The sequence below is a fragment of the Neofelis nebulosa genome, chromosome 12 (assembly GCF_028018385.1).
Source record: "Neofelis nebulosa isolate mNeoNeb1 chromosome 12, mNeoNeb1.pri, whole genome shotgun sequence".
Taxonomy (NCBI): Eukaryota; Metazoa; Chordata; class Mammalia; order Carnivora; family Felidae; genus Neofelis; species Neofelis nebulosa.
The window spans coordinates 78,777,798-78,803,027 of NC_080793.1; the positions used below are offsets into that span (position 1 = coordinate 78,777,798).

General features: G+C 42.7%; 1 protein-coding gene and 1 long non-coding RNA gene across 4 annotated transcripts in view; one reads left to right on the forward strand and one right to left on the reverse strand.

The window, feature by feature from the left end:
• Positions 1 to 730: 730 nt before the first annotated feature.
• The window catches only part of RORB (RAR related orphan receptor B), a 390,566-nt gene continuing 366,066 nt past the window's right edge, over positions 731 to 25,230 (reverse strand). For all 3 annotated transcript variants that reach the window (XM_058695687.1, XM_058695686.1, XM_058695685.1), the window contains 3 exons: positions 24,296 to 24,406; positions 21,283 to 21,395; positions 731 to 8,251 (listed from right to left, as the gene is read on the reverse strand). In XM_058695687.1, the coding sequence (XP_058551670.1) occupies positions 8,096 to 8,251; positions 21,283 to 21,395; positions 24,296 to 24,406 (380 nt within the window). In that variant the 3' untranslated portion in view covers positions 731 to 8,095. The remainder of the gene's footprint in view (positions 8,252 to 21,282; positions 21,396 to 24,295; positions 24,407 to 25,230) is intronic.
• Positions 8,565 to 11,908, forward strand: LOC131492065 (uncharacterized). Its single transcript, XR_009251826.1, has 3 exons — positions 8,565 to 8,857; positions 10,094 to 10,188; positions 10,544 to 11,908. It is a non-coding gene; the product is annotated as an uncharacterized LOC131492065 (long non-coding RNA).

The following is a 25,230-nucleotide window of genomic DNA, read 5'->3' on the forward strand; positions in this document are numbered from 1 at the left end:
AGCAGCGTGGTCTTGCTTTGTTAGAAAAAATCAGACCGAGAGACTTCATCATTAGTTATTATCTGAAAGCTTTCGTCAGACATAGGGATTGTCACATTTATTGTAAACCTGCGGCAAGAGGTTCCAACAAAGTGTTTGCAGAGGCGTTGCTATGGCTTTGCTAGTTGGGGCTTTCTTTCATGAAAATTCTAGAAAAGGAGAGCCACCATCTTTGAGAGCTGCTGTTCTTATTTCTTTAAATTTCATTATTTATTTATTTATTTTTATTTTTGAGCGGTGGGGGGCAGGGAGAGAGAATGAGCAGGGGGCAGGGACAGAGGTGGGGGGGCGGAGAGAGAGAGAGAGAGAGAGAGAGAGAGAGAGAGAGAGAGAGAGAACCTTAAGCAGTCTCCATGCTCAGCATGGGCTCAGTTCCATGACCTTGGGATCATGACCCGAACCAAAATCAAGAGTTGGACGCTCAACCGACTGGGCCACCCAGGTGCCCCGCTGCTGCTTTTATTTTAATTGTAACTTACAGTGAAGTGTGGGTCTTTTCTCAATGAGCACTTCTAACTCAGGCCAGGTCCATGAGGGCAGAAGAATTGCCAGAAAAAAATTACCCATGATTTCTTGGAAAAGGGGGCAACTCTGTAGGTGAGGGCCCATGGGATAATGTTTTGAAAGCCAAATTTGTCTTTTTCATTCCCTCCTTGTTCCCTGTCAGGGGAAAGAAAACGACTAGGCAAGATTTTCATCTTTTTCTTCTTTTAATTTTGTTCAGCATTAAAGGAGGGAACTTCATAAACATTGATTGTCATTTACAGAAAACATTCAGAAATCATGTGTGCATTATCAGGGAATGCTAACAGTATTCAACTAATAATTTACAGGACATAAAATAAGGACAAAAACCTATTACATTCTAAAGTAATATAAAACTCTTTTTTTTTTAATTGTTAGGGAGTGCTGTTTTATTCTAGTATATTTATAATAAAAAAAAAAAAACCCAAAACAACAACTCAATGCTTACTTCCTAAATGACTCAGGCTGCAGTTTTACTCACGTACACAGAAATTAGGGCTTATATATTAAACAAGGAGAGAGAGATCAGAAAATTGTAGATTTTAAAACTATATGTCACTGGGTTTATTTGTGGTTTGCCTTTTGCCTCTATAGGCCAATAATAATAGTAATATACGGTAATAGTGTAATTAAGCTCCAGAAAAATCAATGGTGACTATGGGAGGCATTATTCTTTTAAAAAAGTACAATTAATATGCTTTTTAGAGTGAATGCTTTTATTTTTATGTATGTTTGGCAATGTAACTCTGTGCATTGCCAGCAACGGTGTGCATGCTAACAAGAGATGTCAGGTGCACCTCACGGCCGCCCCTCAAGGTGCGATCCTGGTCGGTAGGTACAGCCGAGCCCCCGACAGTCCCCGGTTCCCCAACCGCTGGGGGACTTGGAGTCGTTCTTCACTTTAGACGTGCCGGTTGGAGCTAACATGAAAATTAAATTTCTGAATGTTGGAAGCATATGAAAATCATTTCTCTCAATCCTAAAAGCAGGGAAGCATTGTCAGGGATTTAAAAAATACTGGAAAGTCTCATTTAAATCTAAATATCTTTTTTTTTTTATTATAAATCGATCATCATAAAATACTAGCCTTTTAAGTCCTATTTGGGATGCAGGAAAAGCATCAGGTTCATCGGACTTGCTCCTGCCTGTGTTGTTAGAGCTCATATCACCTTCGATCTTCCTCCCTCTTGGGCTCTCCCCCAACCCTCCCCCAGGTTCTTTACAGCATTTATTTGGTGAAGGTCAGTTATGGCTTCAGCGAATGAGTGATCTGACCTCAGGCTACTAATACGAAATAAACGTGTATAAAAATATTTTGTTCATCAGAAAGCAGAGTTTGTGTTCCTTAAGCTAGTCCATGCAGAAAGGATGTGGACAAAGCCATTTGCTACAAGGAAAGATGACTTATTCAGGCAATGTGTTTTTTTGTTTTGTTTCGTTTTGCTTTTGTTTTTGTTTTCTTTTTAACTTTCCTTTTTCACATCGTCTAGTTCAGATAGCGTTTGCAGGTCTTAGAGGCCAATCTTCAGTACAAATTCTTTGGAGCACATCTAATCGACAGCCCTGTCCCTTTCTCAGCTGTATTACAAAAAGAAGTGTACACATGACACCAATGTCCCGTCAAGATGCTTAACCTGTTTACAACCAGTTTCTGAGAAGTACATAACACGCAGAAAGGAAGCAAGTACATATTTGCTCTTTGTTGGTTTTCCCCCTCTAAAAAAATTGTTACAAAGTCTTAAGCTTAAACAGAGACATAGAAAAATCAGTGTATTCACTGTCTCCAGTTATTTACAGCAAAAATTACAGAGACAGCATACATTGTATTAGACCTTCCACAAGCATATATTAAAAGTAATTACATTTGAAAAAATATTTTTATTTTTCCTCTACATTTCTACAATACATACTCAGTTTTCTGTGGGTATGGTTTTCATTCTTGTGTGTGTGGTTCCTCGGGTGGAGGAGACAGGACTGTGCTTGGGTGTGGGGTCTGTAGCTTTTCAGACATACCTAACGTGTGTCACGACAGAGGCACGCAGATGTCCTCCGTCAGCTACCGCCAGAAGAGTATGGTTTCATACAGGGATCGCGCTGCCCAGCTGGGGAGTAGACACCCCGTGCCTCCCTCAACTGGGGGCTTTTTCAATTCTGGTAACCTTGTGCTTTAGTTTTGGCCATGAGAACAATCGCTGAGCTGCTTCTTCTGACCCACTGGAGGTCATGCTTACAGTCATGCAGGAGGCAAAGATTACTATGGCCAATTCACTTCGAAGGGATCTCAGCAGCTTAGGCAAAAAGTGCACAGACAGATGACCTCCATCTGTTGCATAGGAATCTGAGGTCCCGCACTTCAGAACACGGAGGGGACTACGTTATCACGACTATAGGATAAATTCTGCAGATACGACTAAGGGAAAAATGAAAACTTGTCACAGATAGTGAAGCCACACATTTAAAGAGACACACCGAGACTCAAAAATGTAAAAGTCGTGCATTTGACGTTCAGAAAAAAGTGGCAAGAAATCTAACCACCTGGCTCTGTGAAGCTAAGAGTTTGGGCAAGGCGAATAGAAATGTCCTTTATATGCCATCGTTAAATGAATTGTCTTCATTTTTAGACTGCTGTGTTTTCAACGGGACTCTTACTATGTCCTCCGGTAGTGATAGTCAAATATGGAAACCAAATTGAGTATCAGTGGGGAAGAGTTCTGCCCCCCCCTCCCCCCCCCCCCCCCTTATTCATTCTGAGTCCTGTCTGGCCAGACTTGCTGCCAGGAAACAGGCCCTTGGATTCAATTTTGTGCTAAACCAGAGGTTGCAAACTGTGAACTTTTTCTGCACAGAGATGTATTTGTCTGGTCTGCATTAAGCTCTGAATCAACTGACATCACTTACAACTAGACAGATGTTATAAGATTCAGAAGCTTTAGCCACACTTGTGCTTTAGCTGACTATCGGATGTCCCTTTTCAGATGGGGCATTTCCTTGCCAGCTGGCCATTGGACTGCTTGCGCTCATTTGCATCGGCTCCCTGGCCCTTTTAGGCTCTTGGATTTTTAACCCTTGCTTTAAGGGAACACGTGCCTCTGGTCCTGAGACCTGGCCTCTGCCTGCCCCTCCAAAAATAGGTGGTCAACTCTTGTCTAAAGGCCCGTGTGGTTTCCCATACCAGGTTGCTGCTTTTATTAACAGCTGGAAACAGAAAATTAAATACTACTTCGTCTAAAGCAGATGGTGGGCTTTTTTGTCTTCTTTATACAGGGGGCTTTGTGCAAAGTTTCACTACAGATGCATACTTTCAAGTTATTGCTGTTCTATTGAACGGTGGCTCTGTCAGGGCACAGGCATCCTTGCCTGAATTCACTGCCAATTGTAGTAACTTCATTGGAAGCGAAAGTGTATGGAGAAAAGAGAGTCAGGGAAAAGTTATTTCTTCTAATTTCCAATAGCAGTGGAATTTTTCCTTGCTTCTATAATAAATGGAAACAAAGAACACGGAACAGAACTGATATCATTTGCATCTGACTGATGTTTTTGAAAAAAGCTGGTTAAGTTTTAGGTTGTCCTTGGGACGGAAGAATCGCTTTTGCATTCAAGCCTGGTACACTTGGGACTGTAGAGAGTGAGCGTGAGTTGACTAGCCATGTGCATGGTTTTCTACAATTTAGCTTGACTGCTGTGAAGTTATGTGTCGAACAAGGCAGCTACGATAGGAAATGTACGGCTGTCTCCCTGGAATCTCTTATTCATGTCCAGAGTTGACTGTGATTTAGGGTGTCACAGATTGTGTCCAAGAAGTTGAATTACCCAAGAGACCACCACATTCTCTGTTTATACCTACACTGTGGTCCTTTATTCCAGAGTCCTGAAGACCAGTATTTCAACAAGGGAAATCCCGAAAGGGTATGCTTGTAAGGTACACCTCTACTCTCAGCTTTCAGTCTCTGGGGAAAAAAGAGCCACAGAATAAGGGACACAAAGATGACCCAAGTCACGGGCAGTAGGAGTCTGTGTGGCATATTAAACCAAATTTGGAATCCCTTCTTCTCCTACATTCCCTCCAGAATCACAGTGGAATTTGAATTCACACAGCTTTACCTCCCTTGTCAGATTCAGATAATGCCACTCAGATTTCTTATTTTCCTTGCTCAGGACTTGTACAGGAAGCTTGGGGCTGCTTGGGAGAGACATATTCCTATTAATAGGGTAGCTGGATTATTTGGCTCTTAGCAGATTTCAGAAAATGAGGCTAAGTTGTCCTTATTCATGTGCAACTTTTCAACAAGTCCAAACAGTTAACAACACAAAGTTACTGCCTACTGTTCTGAAAGCCTTGTCAGAGAGGTTCTCTCCCTGGCGTATTTAATTTGTGCCATTTACGTTTTGTTGTCATTTTCCTGTTTTTTTCCCCCTCCTTTTTTTTTTCTTTTTCTTTTTTTTTAATGAAACATCCCTGAGTGGTTACAGTGCAATATCTGTGCCAAGCAGTGATTGTCATTTACGAAGCAAGAAGTGAAACGTACAGATCATGGGTTCTTTCTTCCAGTGCCCGTTTTACCATGAAGGTGTGGTGAACATTTGTGAGTCTTCGTAGGGAAGGGACAGAGATTGCATGTGGTAAAGAAAGGCGATCTTAGCAAAATTTCAAAACACCTCGAGATGTAGTCACAGGAGATGTTCAAAAAGGCAGCTTTTCAAGGCGTTTGTCGTTACCACTGAAAATGTGATTGGTGGTCTTTTAACGGACAGATTTGGCAACTGTGGCGAAAGATGGAAATCTCTTTTCTCAACCGAAGTGGGCTGAGTGTGTACTCGTTTCCACTGTTTTGTTCTGGTTCAGTCGCTAGCTGTTTCCTGTCCCCTAGCTTCAAAAGGTTCATGCGGTCCCAGTGAAATGCTTGCACTAGTAGAAACGACAAACACATTCAAATCGAGTACCTCCTGAGGCAACTGTGGGGAGCAATCCTTTTCCTACATCACCCATGGGGCAGGGAGGAAAAAATTCTCAGCCACTTCATCAACAGAACCAATTTAAACCCTCTAAGGTAAATTGGAGGAAACAAACGATTCCCTTTGCAACTGAGCGGGAATTACAGGCGGACGATGGAAAACACTAGGCCAACAGAACAATGAAAACAAAGTTTGACATAAGTTCAAAGCTCAAAGGGAAACACCAAGCAGACACGTTGAGCATTGCCTATCACAAGCCAATCATAAAACATACATTGCATTTGGAAACGGCTTGGTTTAATTGAGCGCCTTCCATTACCCTGTTTTCCTAGCAATCAGTAAAGTAATCTTTCCATTAGAAGGAAATATGACTCTTGGAATTAATTCTTTATACAAAGAGCTAGCAGGAGTGACATTTACACCAAAAAGAACTGAGTCTCTACAGCCACATAATAAGCAGTCTGCAGCTGTCTTCTTAGACACCGAAGGTAATTTGGTTCAATGTAGTTAAATTAATTGAATATAACAGTAGTTGAGAAAGAGAGTCATTATTTTAAAGCCTTTTTGTTTTTCCCCATTGGTTTAGCATTCATCAATCATGAGGTGGGAAAAGGCTCTGTTTTCTAGAGAAAAGACTAGCACTACTGTCTGGTCAAGGAGGGGTTTTGTGGCCTTGCGGAGACAGCTCTCAAGACCACGTAACTCCAGGAGAGCGTCAGAGATTAAAAGGAAATCAAGGTTTCCACCGATGGAAGCTTTACCGAGCAGGTGTGCGTGTGTGTGTTTGACGAGGAGAAAAGGGCGGGTCCTCGGGAGCTGGCTGCTGGGCTTTACTCACAGGAGAGCGTGAATGTCACTGAGTTACATGAGGCTCTGCTCCAGCTTCCTTTTTAAAAACTCTTAATTTTGGATCAGCTAAGACCAAAGGCATAGGGCCTCTGGAGCACAGGCAGAACAAGCTGCTTGGGATTTATGCTTCTCTGGTATTCAGTTTGCTTGGGGAGCAGGTGGAGAGGTGAGACTTATACTAGGAAGTCTTAATACTCCAAGCCTCATATCCCCTCTTGTATTCTGTGTTTTTGACAAGTTGCTAAAAGAAAGAATCCCAGGCCAGACGGATGATCTAATTGCAAACTGCATAGGAAACAGTTTGGGCTTTGGGGTGTATTAGTTCTACGGAATAACTCTGATGTGTTTTCGTTATCTGTCAAGTTCTTGCTCTGTGTTTATAGTACAGCACTTTGGAGTTGAGAGAAATTAGAGGACCCCCCCCCCCCCGCTAGAAGGACATATCAAATCCTGCCTCCCCTTTTATTGCTGCTTTTTCTAACAAATGTAGCAAAGAGAATGAATATAAAGAACCGAGCTCTTTCTACCTCTTCGTTGCCAAAAAAATCCCCCCAAAACAAAAAAAAAACCCTCAAAAAACAAAAAATATCAAACCCAGACACAACAGGTTAGAGAAAAAATGTCTACATGAAATGGCATCGGGGCCCTGGGCTCTGGTTTCCTCTGTGACTCTAATTTTATTAGAAAAAAATTGCTGGTGGTCAAACCTACAGACTGCATTTCTCTGGTGACAACACAGTGAGCACCAAAATCAGTTTCTTTACCCACTTGAAATCCAAAGGAAAAAAAAAAAGGTATTTTATGTGTCTTGGTGAAAAATAGGAAATAGTGATTGTTTGGTCAAAAAAGTCCTGGACTCCACAACGTTATCTGTGGCCGAATTCTTAAAACAGGAAAATGGCTCCAGATATTCCCCGCCCCCCCCACCCGCCGATATTTACCATCCTGACAAGGCTTTGATGTCATTGATAGAAACAGAGTTCTTATACAGAGGCCGCGCATTATGTTTATTCCTTTGTAGACGTTATCTCTGAATTGGTACCACCCTGCCATTGACGACAGTTGAAGATTCTGGCTGGGAAAACAAAATCCTGATTGTCTAACATAAAGGTAACACATAACACAGAAGGTAAATAATATAAGAGAGCCTGACTGAACCTCCTTTGTTAGTATGTATGGGATTTTAGGTCACAGTGCATGTGCATGTATAAGTAATAGTCATATATAATATTCTCAGATATTATATGCTTATTACATACATGCACAGTGCTTTCCAAGACAGCTACAAATTTACACATGCATCAGCTATCTAAAAACATAGAAATAGGTAAGCCTATTAAGTGGAATTTTCTTAAATTATATTTGAACAATTAACAGGAAAAGTAATCATGTAAAGTACCGCTCTGTTCTTGTACGTATCTACAATAAAATTCTATAAACAGTTGTCTCCCAAAACATACCCGAATAAAATAAAATTAAAAAAAAAAAAGATAACACCCAGTGTCCTATATTTGTATATTTATGGTCATTTCAAAAACAAACAAATAAAAGAGCCCCACTCAGGTGCGTATTTACATTCTTCAAACTGTAGCGGTGAAAAATAATTCTATTAAGTGCAGGACATTCCTAATGTTGCAGTAGTGACATTTTTCTTAAGTCTTCATGAACACATTGCTTTTGTCTTAATGGTGACGCATTCCACGACTAGGAGACAGTTCTCTCGTTGCCTTCATTTGCAGACGGTGGCACAGTCAGGATTAAAGAGCTCCTTGTACAATGGAGGAAAGAGTGTATTCACTATGTCTGGATGTGATTGTTTAAATACCTGCAGCTTCTCCCCGTGCAAGTTGCAGACCGCTGTGATGGTTGGTATCTTGGCTATTAACTGCGGAGTCGGGAGACCAGGGTCGGGTGTTGTGGGGGGGGGGGGGGACGGGGAGTAGGGAGGTGGGGAGAAACAAAAGGGGAAGCTCATTAGTGCTCTGGCTTCTGAATCAGGGTCCTTCCTGGCCTCGGATGAAGGAAAATGGTTTTGGGAAAAGACGTTCACAAAGAAAGGAGGCTCACTTTCAGCTTCTCCTTCCCAACAAAACAAAACAAAACGCACCTCCTACCCCCCTCGGGAAAATTGAGAAGGCAAGCCAGCGGGGCCAAGCTTCCTGAGTCACTGCTCTTAAATAAAATGTGTATGGGAGGTAGTCGAGTTTAATCAATACGAGTGGGTGCTTTGCAGCCAGGCTGACTGAGTCAGAATCCTGGTTCCAAAATAGCTAAATGGCTGTTTGGCTGTGAAATACTCGGTCTCAGCTTTCTTATTTGTAAAATGGGCCTACTCATATTGTTGTGTGCACTGAGGTAATTCATATAAAAGTGGTAAGAACACTATAGGTGTGAAACGCAATTGGGAGCTAATATTATCTATTATTTTCCACAGATTTTTATGATATGAACACGAGATTCTCGGTTTTGGAAGGCGACGTTGTTAGGAAAGGTAGGACCTAAACTGTACGAGGCGCGATCCATAACTGTCAGGACTAGCCTGCCTGAATCTTTCTAGTTCTTTCCCACTGTAATGCATAGAATGAAACCTATATTTAATCAAGAGAGAATTTCAGAGGTCACTGGCACTTGCTTCCTTGAGGCATTTAAAAAACTCGTGGGGGGGCGCCTGGGTGGCGCAGTCGGTTAAGCGTCCGACTTCAGCCAGGTCACGATCTCGCGGTCCGTGAGTTCGAGCCCCGCATCAGGCTCTGGGCTGATGGCTCGGAGCCTGGAGCCTGTTTCCGATTCTGTGTCTCCCTCTCTCTCTGTCCCTCCCCTGTTCATGCTCTGTCTCTCTCTGTCCCAAAAATAAATAAAAAACGTAGAAAAAAAAATTAAAAAAAAAAAACAAAACTCGTGGGGGAATATCCACTTACCATTGGTAGGTTTTATTGTATATGTATCATGCATGACGTGATTTTATTTTATTTTTTTTTGAGTTCAAATACCCAGAAGACATTTTAAAATGTCCACAGTTTGCAAAATGCTATAACGTTCTTAGAAGATGAACAGCTCTAGCTTTTCACATATTTATAATTTAGGAACATGTAGAATTCATCATTTCATGTCAAAATTAGCTTAAAACCAAGTATCATTGTGATCAAATTACTGTTGGAATCAGATGTGTTCTCATATAAAGAACACTCTCAGAAAAGATAAGCCTGATAGTTTATATAGCTAACCATAGGAACACTTGAAAGTGGCGATAAAAATAAAATGAAATAAACCCCATCTAGTCATCAGTTAGGCTCATTGTGTCCCCTCCCCTATTCAGTAATAAGAAGCAATTTTGAGCCTTTGGAGTAAAAGAGCAAATAGATAATTAGTTACTTTGTGGCTCTTCAAAATCAGAAATTTCCACATTCATTAACTTTCCTTTTAACAACTCATGACTATGTAACCACACTATGAGCCATTCAATATACCATAAGGATTAGAGCTGTTGACATATTCTTAAAGGGGTCTAGAACACATAAAGAAATCTGGGGTGCAGACTTTCCATTTCCAGGGCTATTTAACGATAGGGGTATCAAGAAGAAATGTGAAATCTTTGTTTAAGGAATGGATGTTAAGTTTTAGACTGAGAATCCAGACTTTCTTTCCAACATTATGAGTTACTTAAACTCGTAGCAGGCACTCTGCTAGCTGCCAAAATGCTCAAGACAGTACGGTTCTCTGCTTACAGCCACCTTGTGAAGACAGATGTGAGTAACGTTACCACACAGTCGAAAGCAGACTGAAAACCTGCGGTGGGTGCCATGCAGGAATGATCTAGAAGTGGTAGGTAATAGGACGTTCTGCCTTCTTCTGTCAGGCCAGGGAAGGCCTCCCCGAGAAAGTGCCATTTAAGCTGAGCTCTGAAGTAAAAGCAAGAGCCAAACAGACGTTGGGGTCCGTGATATGCCGCAGGGCCAGGCATAAAGATGGCGTCGTGCTTAGCGCGCTGGAAGAATTGAGCAGTGTGGGTGAGCAGGTCTGAGGGAAAAGCTGGAGAGATGGACGGGACCGGAATACGCAAGTCTATGCTAAGACGCTTCGGAAGGGTTTCGGGCAAGCAAGAAAGATAAGAATCACACGATCAAAGAGTCACTTTGGTTCCAGGGTGGAAAATGGTGTCTTTTCCGTATTTTCACAGGTAAAGGTTATCCCAGTGTCCACATAGCTAAAGTCCCTTGGGAAATCATCCAAGCTCTCTCAACCAACTGGTTCACACAGACGGAGACTACAATTTGGAACACTTCTTATACATGACGGTCTCCCTGAAATAGCTATTGAATGCGGGGAGGTTTTGAAAGCTTTCTATAATCATCTGCGGTTGAACTGATGCTATGCAGAGCTCCTGAAACTTCCAGATGTGATTCTGTAATGACTGCCAACCTTTACTCTGCATAAGAATCACTGGGGTGCTTCCTAAAAATGCAGATTCCCGGGATCTACCCCTAGGGACTCGATTTCAGTAAGTCTGGGTGGAGCTGAGACTCCACGTTTGAAACAAACATCTCCTGGGATACTGATGGACTGGATCCATGGAATGGACATTAAAAGACACTATTATAGGGGCTTCTGGGGGACTCAGTCGGTTAAGCATCTGACTCTTGGTTTTGGCTCAGGTCATGATCTCACAGTTTCGTGAGTTTGAGCCCCGTGTGGGGCTCTGCTGGCAGCACGGGACCTGCTTGGGATTCTCTCTCTCCCTCCCTCTTTGCCCCTCCCCCACTTGCACTGTCTGTCTCTCTCAAAATAAATAAACTTAAAAAAAAAACTATTACAGAGGTTCAAATCGTATAAATTTACAACCAATTTTCAAAATTGAAAAGTAAATTCTGTATCAAATTTGAAACAGTCCTGGGAGCCAAATGGAAAGTCAGCTCCTTTTCAGGAGGCACAGACAGAATCATCATTCCCAGAGAAGGGAGGTTCCATTTGCTTAGCTCTATTAGTTTGCTGGGGGGACCGGTAATGGGATTCCCTGAGTTCCCTATGACACACAAATACAACATAGAGAAGATTAGCCTAGTGATAAAACAAAAACAAAAACAAAAACAAAAACAAAAGCTATGGGTTAGAAAGCCCAACTGTTGGGTTTGAATCGCGGACCTGCTATTTACAGCTGTGTGATCTTGGGCAAGTCAGTTAACTTCTCAGCTTCCTTATCCGTCAGACGATCCCTACCTCAGAGGATTGTTGTCAGGGTTACCTGGGTCAATACAAACTGTCTATAGCGGTGCCTGGCACATGGTGGCCATATACGTGTTAGGTGTTATGCTTCCGTTTCCACATAATGTTTCCTTCAAAGAGAGGAACAGTCAAGGCTATGCTCGATCAGGGGGCAAGAACCCAACGTAACCCTTAACTGAGCACCGAAAATGGAGTCACGTGTTAATGTATGGGGAAATCAGCCATTTACTTTTGGTGAAATGAAAAAGCAACATCATATTGATGATCATTTTTTTGGAGCAATTAAAGTAACTTGCTGATTTAATAAACTGTGATGTATAAAGTAGAAGCCTATATAATTCTTTTTTAAAAATTTAATTAATTTTTTTAAATTTACATCCAAGTTAGCACACAGTGCAACAATGACTTCAGGAGTAGATTCCTTAATGCCCCTTACCCATTTAGCCCATCCCCCCTCCCACAATCCCTCCAGTAACCCTCTGTAGCATCCTATGTAATTCTTAAAACTTTTTTTTTTTCCTTTAGTGAAGGGGAGATATGAGAAATCAGATGCATAAGAGGATGACCCTTCTGTACTTGCTCATTTGCACTGGTAATATTTAGCCATGAGTTCGGCTTTGGAAGATGAATATGGACTCTTGCTTCCTTCCTGCTCCAAACTGGGGTTTAAGAAACGTCTGGTTCGGGTCCTCGTTCTTCCCTCTTTCATGGGATTTGGATCTTATCCCTGCCGCTCATCTGTATAATGGGCCGAGATGATGAGAGTAACTTTTTCTTAAGGGCAATGGGGCTGCTTGAGCAAAGAGCACCCTAACTTGCGTGCTCTTAGAAGAGGCTGTTTTATTTTTTTATTTTTTTTTAAATTTTTTTTTCAACGTTTTTTATTTATTTTTGGGACAGAGAGAGACAGAGCATGAACGGGGGAGGGGCAGAGAGAGAGGGAGACACAGAATCGGAAACAGGCTCCAGGCTCCGAGCCATCGGCCCAGAGCCTGACGCGGGGCTCGAACTCACGGACCGCGAGATCGTGACCTGGCTGAAGTCGGACGCTTAACCGACTGCGCCACCCAGGCGCCCCAAGAAGAGGCTGTTTTAGAAGCCTCCAGTCAGCTGTGGAAATAGAAGTTCTGACAGACAGGGGCATCCATCACTCCGGAGGCGGGAAGGGCCAGGAGGCCATGTGGACACAGCAGCAGCACTTGTCAGAGCCCAGAAGGGCCTGGTGGAGGAAGCAGCAGGCAGTCACTTACTTGCTCATTAATATTATGTACCGCAGCTGGGGGACCCCCATTTCAAAGGGAGTTTAGAGCAGCCTCAGCAGCAGTTAATGGCTCAACAACTTTTTAAACAGCTGCGGAGGTGATCCAGAAGCATTTGGAGATGGAGGGGGTAGTCGATTTCAAATCATCATGAAATGTCTTCATGTTTAAATAATCCCCATAGCAGGAGTAGACAGAGGGTCTAGAAAAAGGCATTTTCACCCTCCTCTTTCTCTTATGACCAAGCATTTCCTATCAGATAAGGAAGCTTTAGCTTATACCTACAGGGGTTGACCAGAAGAAAAAGCGGCTGTTGGAGAAGGGCTAATAATCCTATGCTTCTTTCTAGGGAGTGGTTTTATGAGAAAATCCACAATTTTATAACTAGTACATTCGATATGGAAAATGGAACATGCAGAGGGGTAAAACTAGTGATTTTGTTCATTCGGGCTTCCCGGCCATTGCGATGCCCTCCAGCGTGAAGCAGGAAGCCAACGATGGTTTGACCAAAGCGGACGAAACTTCAAAATCACTGATAAACACAGGGCACATCAAGTGAGGCTAACTATATCCATTTCACTTGCTCACTCGCTTTTCTATATTTTTTATTTTGCTATTTCCTTATTTCTTTATGTTTAGCTAGACCTAGACACATGGATTAGAATTGGAATATCGGATTTGAAATATTTATCAGGTCATAAGCCTTCCCTGCCCCTCCTCACCCCATCCTTGGCATCCATGTGGAGCCGGCCACCTAAAGTGGCAGTGGGCATTGATTCATCTGCGGTCGGAATCTGGAATTGGACCGAGAGCCAGCAGCTTACTTTCGAAATGTAGCAGAAACTTCCAGTAAGTGAAGAAGCTGAGAGCTAGCTGTATTTCACCACGCAGACCAGGGAAGCAGACTCAGCTGGTATTCAGGGCGGGGGAGAAGAAGGAAGGCTTTCTGATTCCTGGTTCCAGGGCCAACCTGAATGGTGGCCGAATTTTCATCCTTAGGTTCCACGAGATATCTCTCCGTTATTTTATTTTTTTCTTTTTGCTTAAGCTAGTGTGAGTTGGTTCCTATTACTTGTTATCACAGACTTCTAATGAATGCACCAACTTCCAACTTGACGTGTGGGAAGTTGCATCAAGACCTCTCTTTTCATTTACGGACCGTTAGTCTAATGGAGAAGCTCTGGGATGTCTGGGTGTTAGACATGTGGCGCACGCCAGCAAACTCCGGACGGCTAAAATGGACCAAAATAATCTGATCCTTCACAGGAATTCTGCAGGGGAACTGCTCAGGAACACCACCATGTGTCATCACCACTTTCTCCCTTGCATCTGGCACAGAGCACATGCTCCTAATAAACATACGCTGAGGTGGAAAACTACCCCAGAAGAAAGCTGTATTTCTTGAGTATGGATTCAGAATTTAAAATCTTGAGCGACGTGCTGAATTGCTTTCTATAGTTTTGCCTATGCTTGGGTTATTTTAAAGCATAAATACCATTGTGAGGAAGCCAGAGAAGCCAAAGTAGGCCTTCTGGGGTGCCCGGTTTCACCCGGGGAAGTGGTTATGTGGGTATGTTACCTTTGTGATCGTTCACTGCGCTATCTACTTATCATTTAAGAGCTTTTCAGCATGTGTTATACTTTAAAAAGCATGGGAATTTTTTTTTAAATTTTTTTCTTAATGTTTTTATTTATTTTTGAGACAGAGAGAGACAGAGCATGAACGGGGGAGTGGCAGAGAGAGAGGGAGACACAGAATCGGAAGCAGGCTCCAGGCTCTGAGCCATCAGCACAGAGCCTGATGCGGGGCTCGAACTCACGGACCGTGAGATCATGACCTGAGCCGAAGTCGGACGCTCAACCGACTGAGCCACCCAGGCGCCCCCATGGGAATTTTTTTAACGTCTATTTATTTCTGAGAGAGAGAGAAAGAAAGAGCATGCACGGAGCAAGTGCACAAGCAGGGGAGGGGCAGAGACAGAGGGGGAGAGAGAATCCCAAGCAGGCTCCGCGCTGTCAGTGCAGAGCCCCACATGGGGCTCAATCCCACGAACCATGAGATCATGACCTGAGCTGAAATCAAGAGTTGGATGCTTAATCGAGTGAGCCACCCAGGCGCCCCAGAAAGCACAGGAATTTTCAAGTGTGAAACAAAGCCCTAGCCAAACAGAAAGAGGAATGAGGAGGCTCATCATTTGGGTAGGGGCTCCCAAGTACTTGCTGGACAGACTGCTCTTTAAAATTAAAGTGACCCCAAATCCCTAAAGCCACCTATTAAGAATTCTAGTATAACACCTAGTGTCTTCCAAGAAGAAAGCAGACTTTAGATAGCCACATTCCATTATTAGTCAGGACATAGTCTGTTTTGACCTCATTGAGAAAACAACGAAGGTCAATGTAAACGATGCTGTGTGGTTCTCATCCATCTCTGAGTCAGGATTTGCTCCATAGACTCAATCTGTGAATCAACATGTTTTTTTGTTTTGTTTTGTTTTTTTTTCTAAATCTAAATCAGAAGTACACCATTAATGTGAGAGTGACCAGGAATGACTCCTTTCAGGTAAAATTTCAATTTGTTAACATGTGAAATAGGGCTGTCTAAGCCTTCCATCTTGTCAGGTTTTATTTACTATCTTGGTTCTGTTACAGCAGAAAGAGAGGCTTCCCTCTCTATGTTGACAGTACAGTTTTGCTGCTGTTATGCTAGAAAGGGCCTCAGGATTTAAGACGTTAGTGTATCTGTTGGCTTGTACCTCTCCCAGCTCAACCCCTCACAGTTCTCTCTGGGAAGGCTAGAGCCTTCCAGATCTGAGAAAATGAACCTCAAAGAAACAGATTTGTCACCACATGGTGCAAACATTGTTCTTGTTCAGGACAATCTCTTTCCACAGTTTACCTGAGCTCTCTCCTGTGTTTTCATTAACATGGTGCAAACTTAGACGACTACCTTATGGATTGAAGGGTTGTGGTGGAACACCTTCCCTGGCAGCAAAGGCTTAAAAAGAGTGGAAGAGAGAAAGCCACAGGGGCAGGTAAGAACTTTTCCCATCCAGAAATAGGAGGAAAGAGAGGAGTGAGAGACATTCTGAGCTTTAGCATAATAACTAGACTCCTCCATATTCTAGAAGAATTAGAAGTTCCGTTAGCACGGAGCTGTATGTTTAAAAACACCCAGAAGGGTGGCGTGGCCCATCTATAGGGCATGACAAGGCACGAGCAATTGAACACTGGAGAAGTGCATTGAAGGCATGGTCGTCGCTGAAGTTGTGGTAAAATAAAATGGCACTCCCTCCAGTCCCTGCATATGGCGAGATGAGTGAGCTTGGGGGTCCGACTTGCCCTGCGAGCTCTCCACGCCTTTCCATTGGATATGTGTTGTTACGGAGTTTGCTACTTGTAAACTTCTCAGTACAGCCTGGGGCAAGAACATACCTTCAGGAGGGCTGCGTGTCTTTACAGGAGTGCTAGGAAAAGTAAACATACTGCCTAATATCTCACGACTCTGATTATCCAGGAGACTCAACAGTAGGGGCTGAAGACTGTACCAAACAAGCCTCCAGCTAGGGCCTGACCCAGAGGCTGCACTTAGGGTAGGGCTGGGATGTGAGCAAGTCGTCCGGATCAAAGCTCTGCCTTTGGCCATGAGTGTGCTGCCACAACCTGGCCCGAACTCACTCGGCTCCTTTGTTTCCTTCACCCTCTGTCCTCTGGTCTGAGCAACAAAAATGGCAGATTTAGTGACTTGTCATAAAGGAAGCCCAGAGGCCAGAGAATGGAACTGTCACCAGTCTGCAGCTGAAATAGTCACTGTACCCTGGCAGTGGTCATGCTGGTCTCAGCTGAGCGGAGAAAGAGAACCACAGGAACAGGAACTCCCCCAGCACGCTCCTCTCCCAGGAAGTAAACACCTCAGACTGAGCCACCACAGCACCCAAAGCACAAGGTGATGGAGCCCCAGCTGAAGGCCTGACAGGAATGCTGAGCTCCGGCCGGGGGCTTCGAAAACACTGTGCTCTTTGCAGCTTTGGGGCCAGAATATCATCCTAAGCTAGATCACTGTAGCTTCAAGGCTTTGAAGCTTTAAGACCTGGTGAGAGCAGTCTATTTCCTTATTGGCTGTAATGGCAGAATTACTAAAAAGTCCTTAAAATGAGTCCGTTGCACTGAGTATTAGAGGATGAATGAAGATGTCAGGAGCCAGCTTTGTTTTTCTCTCTTGGAGTCAAAGAACATTCTACAGAAGGGACCTTAATGACCAGCCAATCCAACCTACTCATTTCCTAGACAGGGAAAGTGAAACTCAGAGAACAGATGGGAGCTTAAAAATATATATGTTGTGGGTTTTTTTTTTTTTTTCATTTTTTATTTTTATGAGCTTAGCGAAAGTGACCAGTGTCCTCTTGTTTCCTGGCTTTTCAAATCCAGGATGCAGACAGATCTAACCATTACTCATAGTTCAAATATACCTTGTACTTTCTTACCTCTTATCATTTCCCCATCACTTAGAATGCCAAACCCCATCTCCTCAGCCCTCCAACTTGCATTTTTAAAAAATGCTTATTTATTTATTTTGAGAGACACACAGAGAGAGGAAGCATGAGCAGGGGAGGGGCAGAGAGAGGGAGAATGAGAGCATCCCAAGTAGGCTCTGTGCTGTCGGCCCAGAGCCCCACGTGGGGCTCCATCCCACAAACTGTGAGATCATGACCTGAGCCGAAATCGAGAGCTGGGTGCTTAACCAACTGAGCCACCCAGGCGCCCCCAGCTTCCATTTTTTGCGTTTTCATCCATTCGTGATTAACTCAAAAACACCACTTCCAATAAAAATTTCCCTGCCGAAACAGAATTTCTTCCGTCCACAGCTACAACAATAGCACTTACATACCGTACCTATTATGGACGTGCAGCTTGCTTGCACGTAATACCACTCAGTCCTCACAATAACCACATGACCTTGACACTATCCTTAGTCACATTTTACAAATGAGGAAGCTGAGGCACAGAGAAGTTAAGCCACTTTTGCAGGGTCACTCAGCTAGGAAATGGTTCTGATGGTTTATTATAAATATGCTACATACCATCACGACGCTGATAAGGAAAGGAAAATAAATTCTCCAAAAGGGTTTGTTTTTCAAATATAAATAACTAAATCAACAAAATGATTACTATATTGGGATTGAAATCGTCTAGTGAGTGGATACAGAATTCCTGAATTCTCATACCGTCCCTAGGTCCAAGTTTGGTCAAAAGGATAAGGCACGGCTACTTGAACTTTCATTTCAGGAAGTGAGCACGGCTGAAGTGTTCTTTCAGGATGAAGCCCAGTGACTGTATCCGAGCCCTGCCTCTCTCACCTGATGTCCGTTACATTCCTTCAGGGGCAAACTGGTCGGCACTATAAAAAGTCTTTGCACATCACCCAGAAGGCAGATGTACCCCAACTACCGCAGACTTGAATACCACAGTCGGGTATGCGCACATTTTTCTAGAGATGGGTTTCATGATGTTTGCCAGGCTCCCCAGGGGGTCTATAAATAACAAATATTAAGAACGGTTGGCACTGTTATAGAGGCACTGTAGAGGCTGAAGAGTTCCATGGCTATGAAGGCAGAAGGAGAATTTCTGCAAAGATGAGAATTTGCGGTAGGACAGACAAATAAAATGATTTCTTTTAGCGGGCACGATGAGAGGGCGTGCCTATACATCGATAGCACAGGGTCCTCACAGGGTTAAAGCAGTCAGGAACCTGAGACACTTACCCATCCCTCCTGCCACCCCCAGCCCTTGACAGCTGAGGAACCTGAGACTTAGACAAATAGAATGACTCAGCCAAAGCCACAAAGTTCAGGACTGGGATAAACTAGAATCCAGCGCTCATTCTGTTTCATGGTCCCTCCACCTTAGCTGGTGGTCCCTCCTTAGTTTCATGGTCCCTCCACAGAGCATCCTATTAAAATGTTGACTTACAAGGAGGGGCCACACAAACCCCTATACCTACACATGACCTGTGGAAGCAATGCTTTGTCGTCTGGCTCCAGTGAACTTTATACAAGAAATAATCCTCTCCTAACCTCTTTCTCTGCTCCCCAGTTTTACAACACTTTATAAGAATAGGACTGAACTGTGTACTTCTCCCCTGAAAGATGGCGAGTGGAGAGGGGAGGTGACCCACTGTGTTTTATTTTTATATTTTGTTGCCATTAAATATCTTTCATGCTTCAATTTCTGTCTCCTTTCTATAGCAAATGCCTCCGACTGCCACCTTAGAACACCAGGAGGTAGAAGATGGTGTAAGCGTGAGAATTTATGCACTGTAATATCTTAAACCTCAAAACATCTGTACAAAAGCAAAAAATGATAATCCTCATTATCCTCACATCAAGGCCTTAATTTTTTTTTTTTAATTTTTTTTAACGTTTTTATTTATTTTTGAGATAGAGAGAGAGACAGAGCATGAACGGGGGAGGAGCAGAGAGAGAGGGAGACACAGAATCGGAAGCAGGCTCCAGGTTCCGAGCCGTCAGCCCAGAGCCCGACGTGGGGCTCGAACTCACGGACCGCGAGATCGTGAGATCGTGACCTGAGCCGAAGTCGGACGCTCAACCGACTGAGCCACCCAGGCGCCCCAAGGCCCTAATTTTAAGATGGCAAATATGGGGAGGTCTTTGGGACATCCAAAATGCAGGAAACATCCCCTTCCATTAAGTGGCCAGATGTATTTATGGTATATTCTGCAGAGCGATTATAGAAACAGATGCATATATTTCTATAACCATCTTTTCTGCCCAGGAGATCTGCAAGCATGTGGAAGGTTTGCCTTAGACCCAAAGAAAACTGAGGTGCAGAGACCAGGTGATTTGTCCTTGCTCACATAAAAAGTAGAAAGTTCTACCAAAGATAACTATCACTCTTCACTGTAAAATGAGGTGTTCATTTTAATAAAAATGTCACCATAATGAAACAGCATATTTGATTCATAGAGGTTTTTTTTTTTTTATAGGAGCCTCTGTATGTGTGAAGTCATATCTGATAATATCTCAGAGAGAGTCTTCCCCCTTTTTTAAAAATAAAGAACTTTAAGAGCAAAGTGGGAGGGTTTTAATGTTTATAAATATAGACTAGGATTCCTATCATCTTTAACCCAGAATATGCCCCATTTTCTAGTTGCTTACTGGCTAAAAAAGTCCAGTTCTTAAGAAATCAAAGATACTTTATGATCTAAAATAATGCTGAGGGGCGCCTGGGTGGCGCAGTCGGTTGAGCGTCCGACTTCAGCCAGGTCACGATCTCGCGGTCTGTGAGTTCGAGCCCCGCGTCAGGCTCTGGGCTGATGGCTCGGAGCCTGGAGCCTGTTTCCGATTCTGTGTCTCCCTCTCTCTCTGCTCCTCCCCCGTTCATGCTCTGTCTCTCTCTGTCCCAAAAATAAATAAAAAACGTTGAAAAAAAATTTTTTAAATAATGCTGAGTATCAATCATGAGAATATACTTCCTCTTATGAGGATTCTACTCCGGTAAACATCTCTTCTTAAAGATCACTATTGTGAATTAAGCTGAACCGAGAAATTGATGGCATTTTGCCCCTGGGATTCTTCACCATTTTGAAGGGACCCCAGGGCATATCTTGTGTGAAAAGATTAGAACTGAAGGAAACTGTACAAGTAATCAGTCTAGTGTTCTACTCTGGGAAGGACTCTGACTTACAAGACACCTGAGAGGAAACCAAGCGGTATCTATTCGACTATGACCAATGCCAGGGAGCTCACAACCTCACCATGGTGTACCCCTCTGGTCAGCAATTTTAATCATTAAAAAAAAAAATTTTTTTTAATGTTTATTTATTTTTGAGAGAGAGACAGAGCGTGAGAGGGGGAGGGACAGAGAGACAGGGAGATGCAGAATCCGAAGCAGGCTCCAGGCTCTGAGCTGTCAGCACAGAGCCCGACGTGGGGCTCGAACTCACGAACCGCAAGATCATGATCTGAGCCAAAGTTGGCCGCTTAACCGACGGAGCCACCCAGGCGCCCCTCTTATCATTTTATAGTTCTCTTATTTTGAATAAAAATCTACTTGCTCTTAACTTTGGCCCACATCTGACTTCTGAAGTGACACAAAGTCTCCTCCTTCATCACATGTCAATTTTGAAGGCTTGATTCCCTGCTTCATGCTTTTGTTCTTCAGATAAAACGCTCTAGGTTTCTTTGCTTGTCTTCCTATGCCTGGGGTTCAGATCCATCAATATCATCCTTTCCTAAGAAAGTCATTCTCCTCTCAATCTATTATAATTTACTAGTCTCCCTTTTAAAATGGCCACCTCAACATTTATGCACCTTTGGTAACTTCCAGAAATTGTGCTGCTGATAAATGCCTTTGCTTTATAGCTAGCCCTTTTTGACCACTGTGCTTTGAGTGGCCACAGCTCTATGATCTGAGGACGTACCTTTGCCAAGGTCTCGTCATCCAGGTGATTCTTCTGAATCACATGTTGAAGTGCAAAATAAATTTTTTCCTGAAGCTTCTGGACCTTCCTTGGTTCTATCAGCCAGGCTCGGTCTGACAAAGGAAAAGAATTAGGTAAGAAGGGAGGGGATGTAACCTTTTACCTACATATATAAGTGCTTAGTTTCTGTTTACATAACCGCACATATTTTATAAGAAATACCCTGATGACAGTAATGCCAGATACACTGACACAGGAAATGAGGGTGGAAGTAGTTAGAACCCAATGGTTCCAATAAACACCAGTATTTTTTTTTTTTTTTATTGCCTGTGGCCATTTACATCTCTCACTCTTTTGGGGGGACATATCCTTAGATTCTTTCAAAGTAGAAGTCAGTGACTTATGAAGAAAATGAATTATAGAAGTAAGAAAATCTGCACAGGACTGTTTTTTGTATTCAGGATTCCCCTTCCCTTTTTAAACTATGCTATAATTCATAGAATCTGCATGTATCAATTTCAAAAATTTAATCCCCCAAATTTAACTAAGCTGTTTTTCTACAAGGAATTTTAAAATGGTGGATAAGATAATCCCTCCTTTCCTTCCTCCCATCCTACCTTCTTTACTTTTTTTCCTTCCAACATCCCTCTCTTCATTCCCTCCCACCCCCTCCCTCCTCCCTTCCTTTCTTCCAAGGAGCTTTATATGCCATGGTGACAAAATTCAGCCCAACATCGATGCCTCAGGTTGGCGCTTCAATGAAGAGACATCTAGAGTCTCCAAATGATGAACAAATACTCATGGAAAAGAACTTGGAAGTGATCCATCTGAACACAGTTCAGGTCAGGCAAGAAACTCAATTCTGTAATCCTAGACAGGGTAAGGACAAGTCTAGCCAACAGTTAAGCAAACCCTTACGTAAGTGAGCACAAAAGCCTTCAGTGACAATTGTCAATCAGAATAAATTAACTTTCCTTCCCTCTCCCTTCCCTAAACTATCTGGAGCTGAACAGAGCGTGGCTATTAGGGTAAGAACTGGGGGAAGGGTGGGGTCTGGCATGAGATAGAGCAGGACGTCTATCTGTCTTTCCTCTCTTTTTGAATGTGACACTGGGCCAGGGTGGCAGACGAGGTATTTGAGAGTTTCAGAAGCCTCTGAGTGTGGGTCTGCTACAAGGACTGGAAGATTTTCCACTAGGTAGAGTAAGAAATGTCCTGTTTCCAAACCCAGCAGAATTTGATGGCTATAGTATGTTCTGTTTGGAAAAAGGCTTATAATTCAACTGAGTTCTGACCTATAAACAACAGGCTTGCCTTACATCTCGGGTAATTATCTTCATGGATTATTTAGGTTTGATATACCATGTCTTAAGTATTTGCTGCTAGGAATTTACTGGCTTATTACAAACGTACCTAACAAGGACAGTGAACTTTGGCAACACGTTCTTTGAGCAAGCAGGAACCCGAATGAAGCCTCCTCCCTCATCTTAGAACCACAGGCTTAGAATGAATCTAACGCTGAACTATATTCCATAAAAGCAGTCAAATGCAATAAGAAAGTGGTAGCAAGGAAAATTATTTGGCATGTGGTTGCTATCAGATATAAATCTTTCTTGTCACTTCTCCCATTTATCTTTGTGCTTCTAGGCCTGGGAAACTTGGTCAGGTTCAAAAAAAAAAAAAAGAAAAAAAGTAAAACCAAAAGAGGCCTAGAGGAACAGCTTGATTGTAGACAGAGCCACAAAAGAAACTGTTAGTGATAACATGCCAAGTGATAATTTCCATTTTTGATAATGTGGTTAAATAAAAAACAGAAGCACATTAAAAAAAAAAAAACCTTCATAAGACTTAAAAATAAATAGATAAAGCCTCACTGATAGGAAGGGTAGAGGCTGGGGTTATTGGTAGATATCACTAGAATGACACGTCAATGTACCATCACCGGTGAGATCAATTTCTTCCAGCCCCACTGAAAACTATGCTAAGGTATCAGAAGGAATCTCGTCTCTAAGGTGGATTTTATAGAAAGAATGAGGCTCTTGGCCATAAAAATTATTAGGAATGAGTTCCAACAGAGAACTGTAAATGGCACTGCCGTCTCCTCGCCGAATTCTAACCGAGCAGACAGCTGAGAGACTGAGTTCTCCTTCTGGCTGAAGGAGCCACGTATTAATTAGCAATCTATACATTTTCGAGCTGGCCTATAATTTTAAGCAGCATTTCAATTGCTACGATTCTGTGTGGCCTATAACTGTCACCCCTTACCTTCTCTGAAAATTTTGGTATTTTATTGCATTTTAGAGCTAGGTAGAAATGATCTTCATTATAATGAAGTCAAACCCTATTTACAGGCGAGGAAACTGCGGGTCTGGGAGGTCGAGCATTTAGGGTGTCACAGATAAATGATGACAGATCCCCGTTCTGGAATGTCCACTGGCACATCAGAGACTCTTCCTTTTCCAGTCTTTAGAGGGAGTCATTTTCCCCTCTGTTGTCCGTACCTCCTTTTAAAGCCCCGAATATCACTAATTTAGGTGGGGAAGCCAACACAAGAGGTATTTAAAGAGGAGAAGGTGTACGTTTTATTTACTTTTGTCCTCATGCTGGATCTCTCATTTAAATACATTTCTACTAAGTCTCACTTTTCTTCCCAGACATTTTTTTTTTTTTTGCGATGTCTTTTATTCTCAAAATCAAAATAGGACTTAGCTGTAACTCAGGCCGCCGTGTGTCCTCATTTATCTGTTAAGAAATGCTTTCGCTTGTCTGAATCTGGAGTGACCCTTAGCACACATCCTACTCTTGCTTGTGGGGCAAAATCGGTCATTTTAATTAATTTAAGGCTACTTTCCTTTGAGTGGTCCATAAATATCACAAGCTTGTCAAAGTAAACACAGTTCTTTTAAATTTCTGCTGACTACCTAGGTTTAGTGGGGATAATCCGTGTTAAAGATAGGACTTTTTTTTTTTTTTTTTTTTTTTTTTTTTAAGACAGAGCCTCAGACCTCCTCACCTGGAGATATCAGAACAGCAGATGAGAACAAAGCAATCTCCTCCTCAGTCAGCTGCAAGGAACACAAATTCTTTGCAAAGTCAAATGCTTCATTCACTAGGTCATCAGAACCTGTAAGAGAAGGCGGATTAAGTGAGAACACTTGAATGGAATGGGGCAATAGTAAGAAAGTCCCATAGTCGAAAAGTTACTCAAGGACTTGCACACGAGGCAACAATATTTCCAAGTTCCTAATAATTATAGAATGAGGAAATTGGGAAACGTCTTGATCAAGTACGGAGTGTTGATGTCACCAATGAGGGGCTGACAGAAATGGTGTATGCTCATTGCCATATTCCCCTGGGAAGATATAAACTAAATCTAATCTTGTAATGTTGAGATGAGCTCCAACTAGAAAAAATTTAATACGTGATTTGGGGATCCTTTGGTATAGAGACAGCATTCACAGAAAACCTAAAACATGATGTATGAGGGGCCAAGGGCTGTCAGTCTTAGTGGCACTTGAACCTGGCAATTTAGAACTCCGAGAGGCCTCAAACTGAGATGTTAAAAACGTCTTATAGATGGAAGATGAGGTACCTTTCAATTTGGTAACTTCCCTGGAAATCTTACGGAGCGGGCAGGCATTCATTGCTTTCTACTTTCTGATGGATGCTTCAGGTCAGTCGCTTAGCAATTGTGAATTTTGGCATAATAATGCTTCATCCCTACACTGATCCTTGGTACATGTTTATTTTATGAAGCTGGAAATACAGCCAAGTTGCCTGCCAAGACTTTTCCTCCTTTCTTGAAAGTCTAGCCTTGTAGATGACATGGATGTGTATCAACTGCAGAAGGGAAACGCTGCCTGTCGGATGGACTTGCTGTTAGCTACCATATCAGCTAACAGCACAAAAGGTGAAAGGGCACTGGCCTTCCGTGATGCCCGTGGGCCG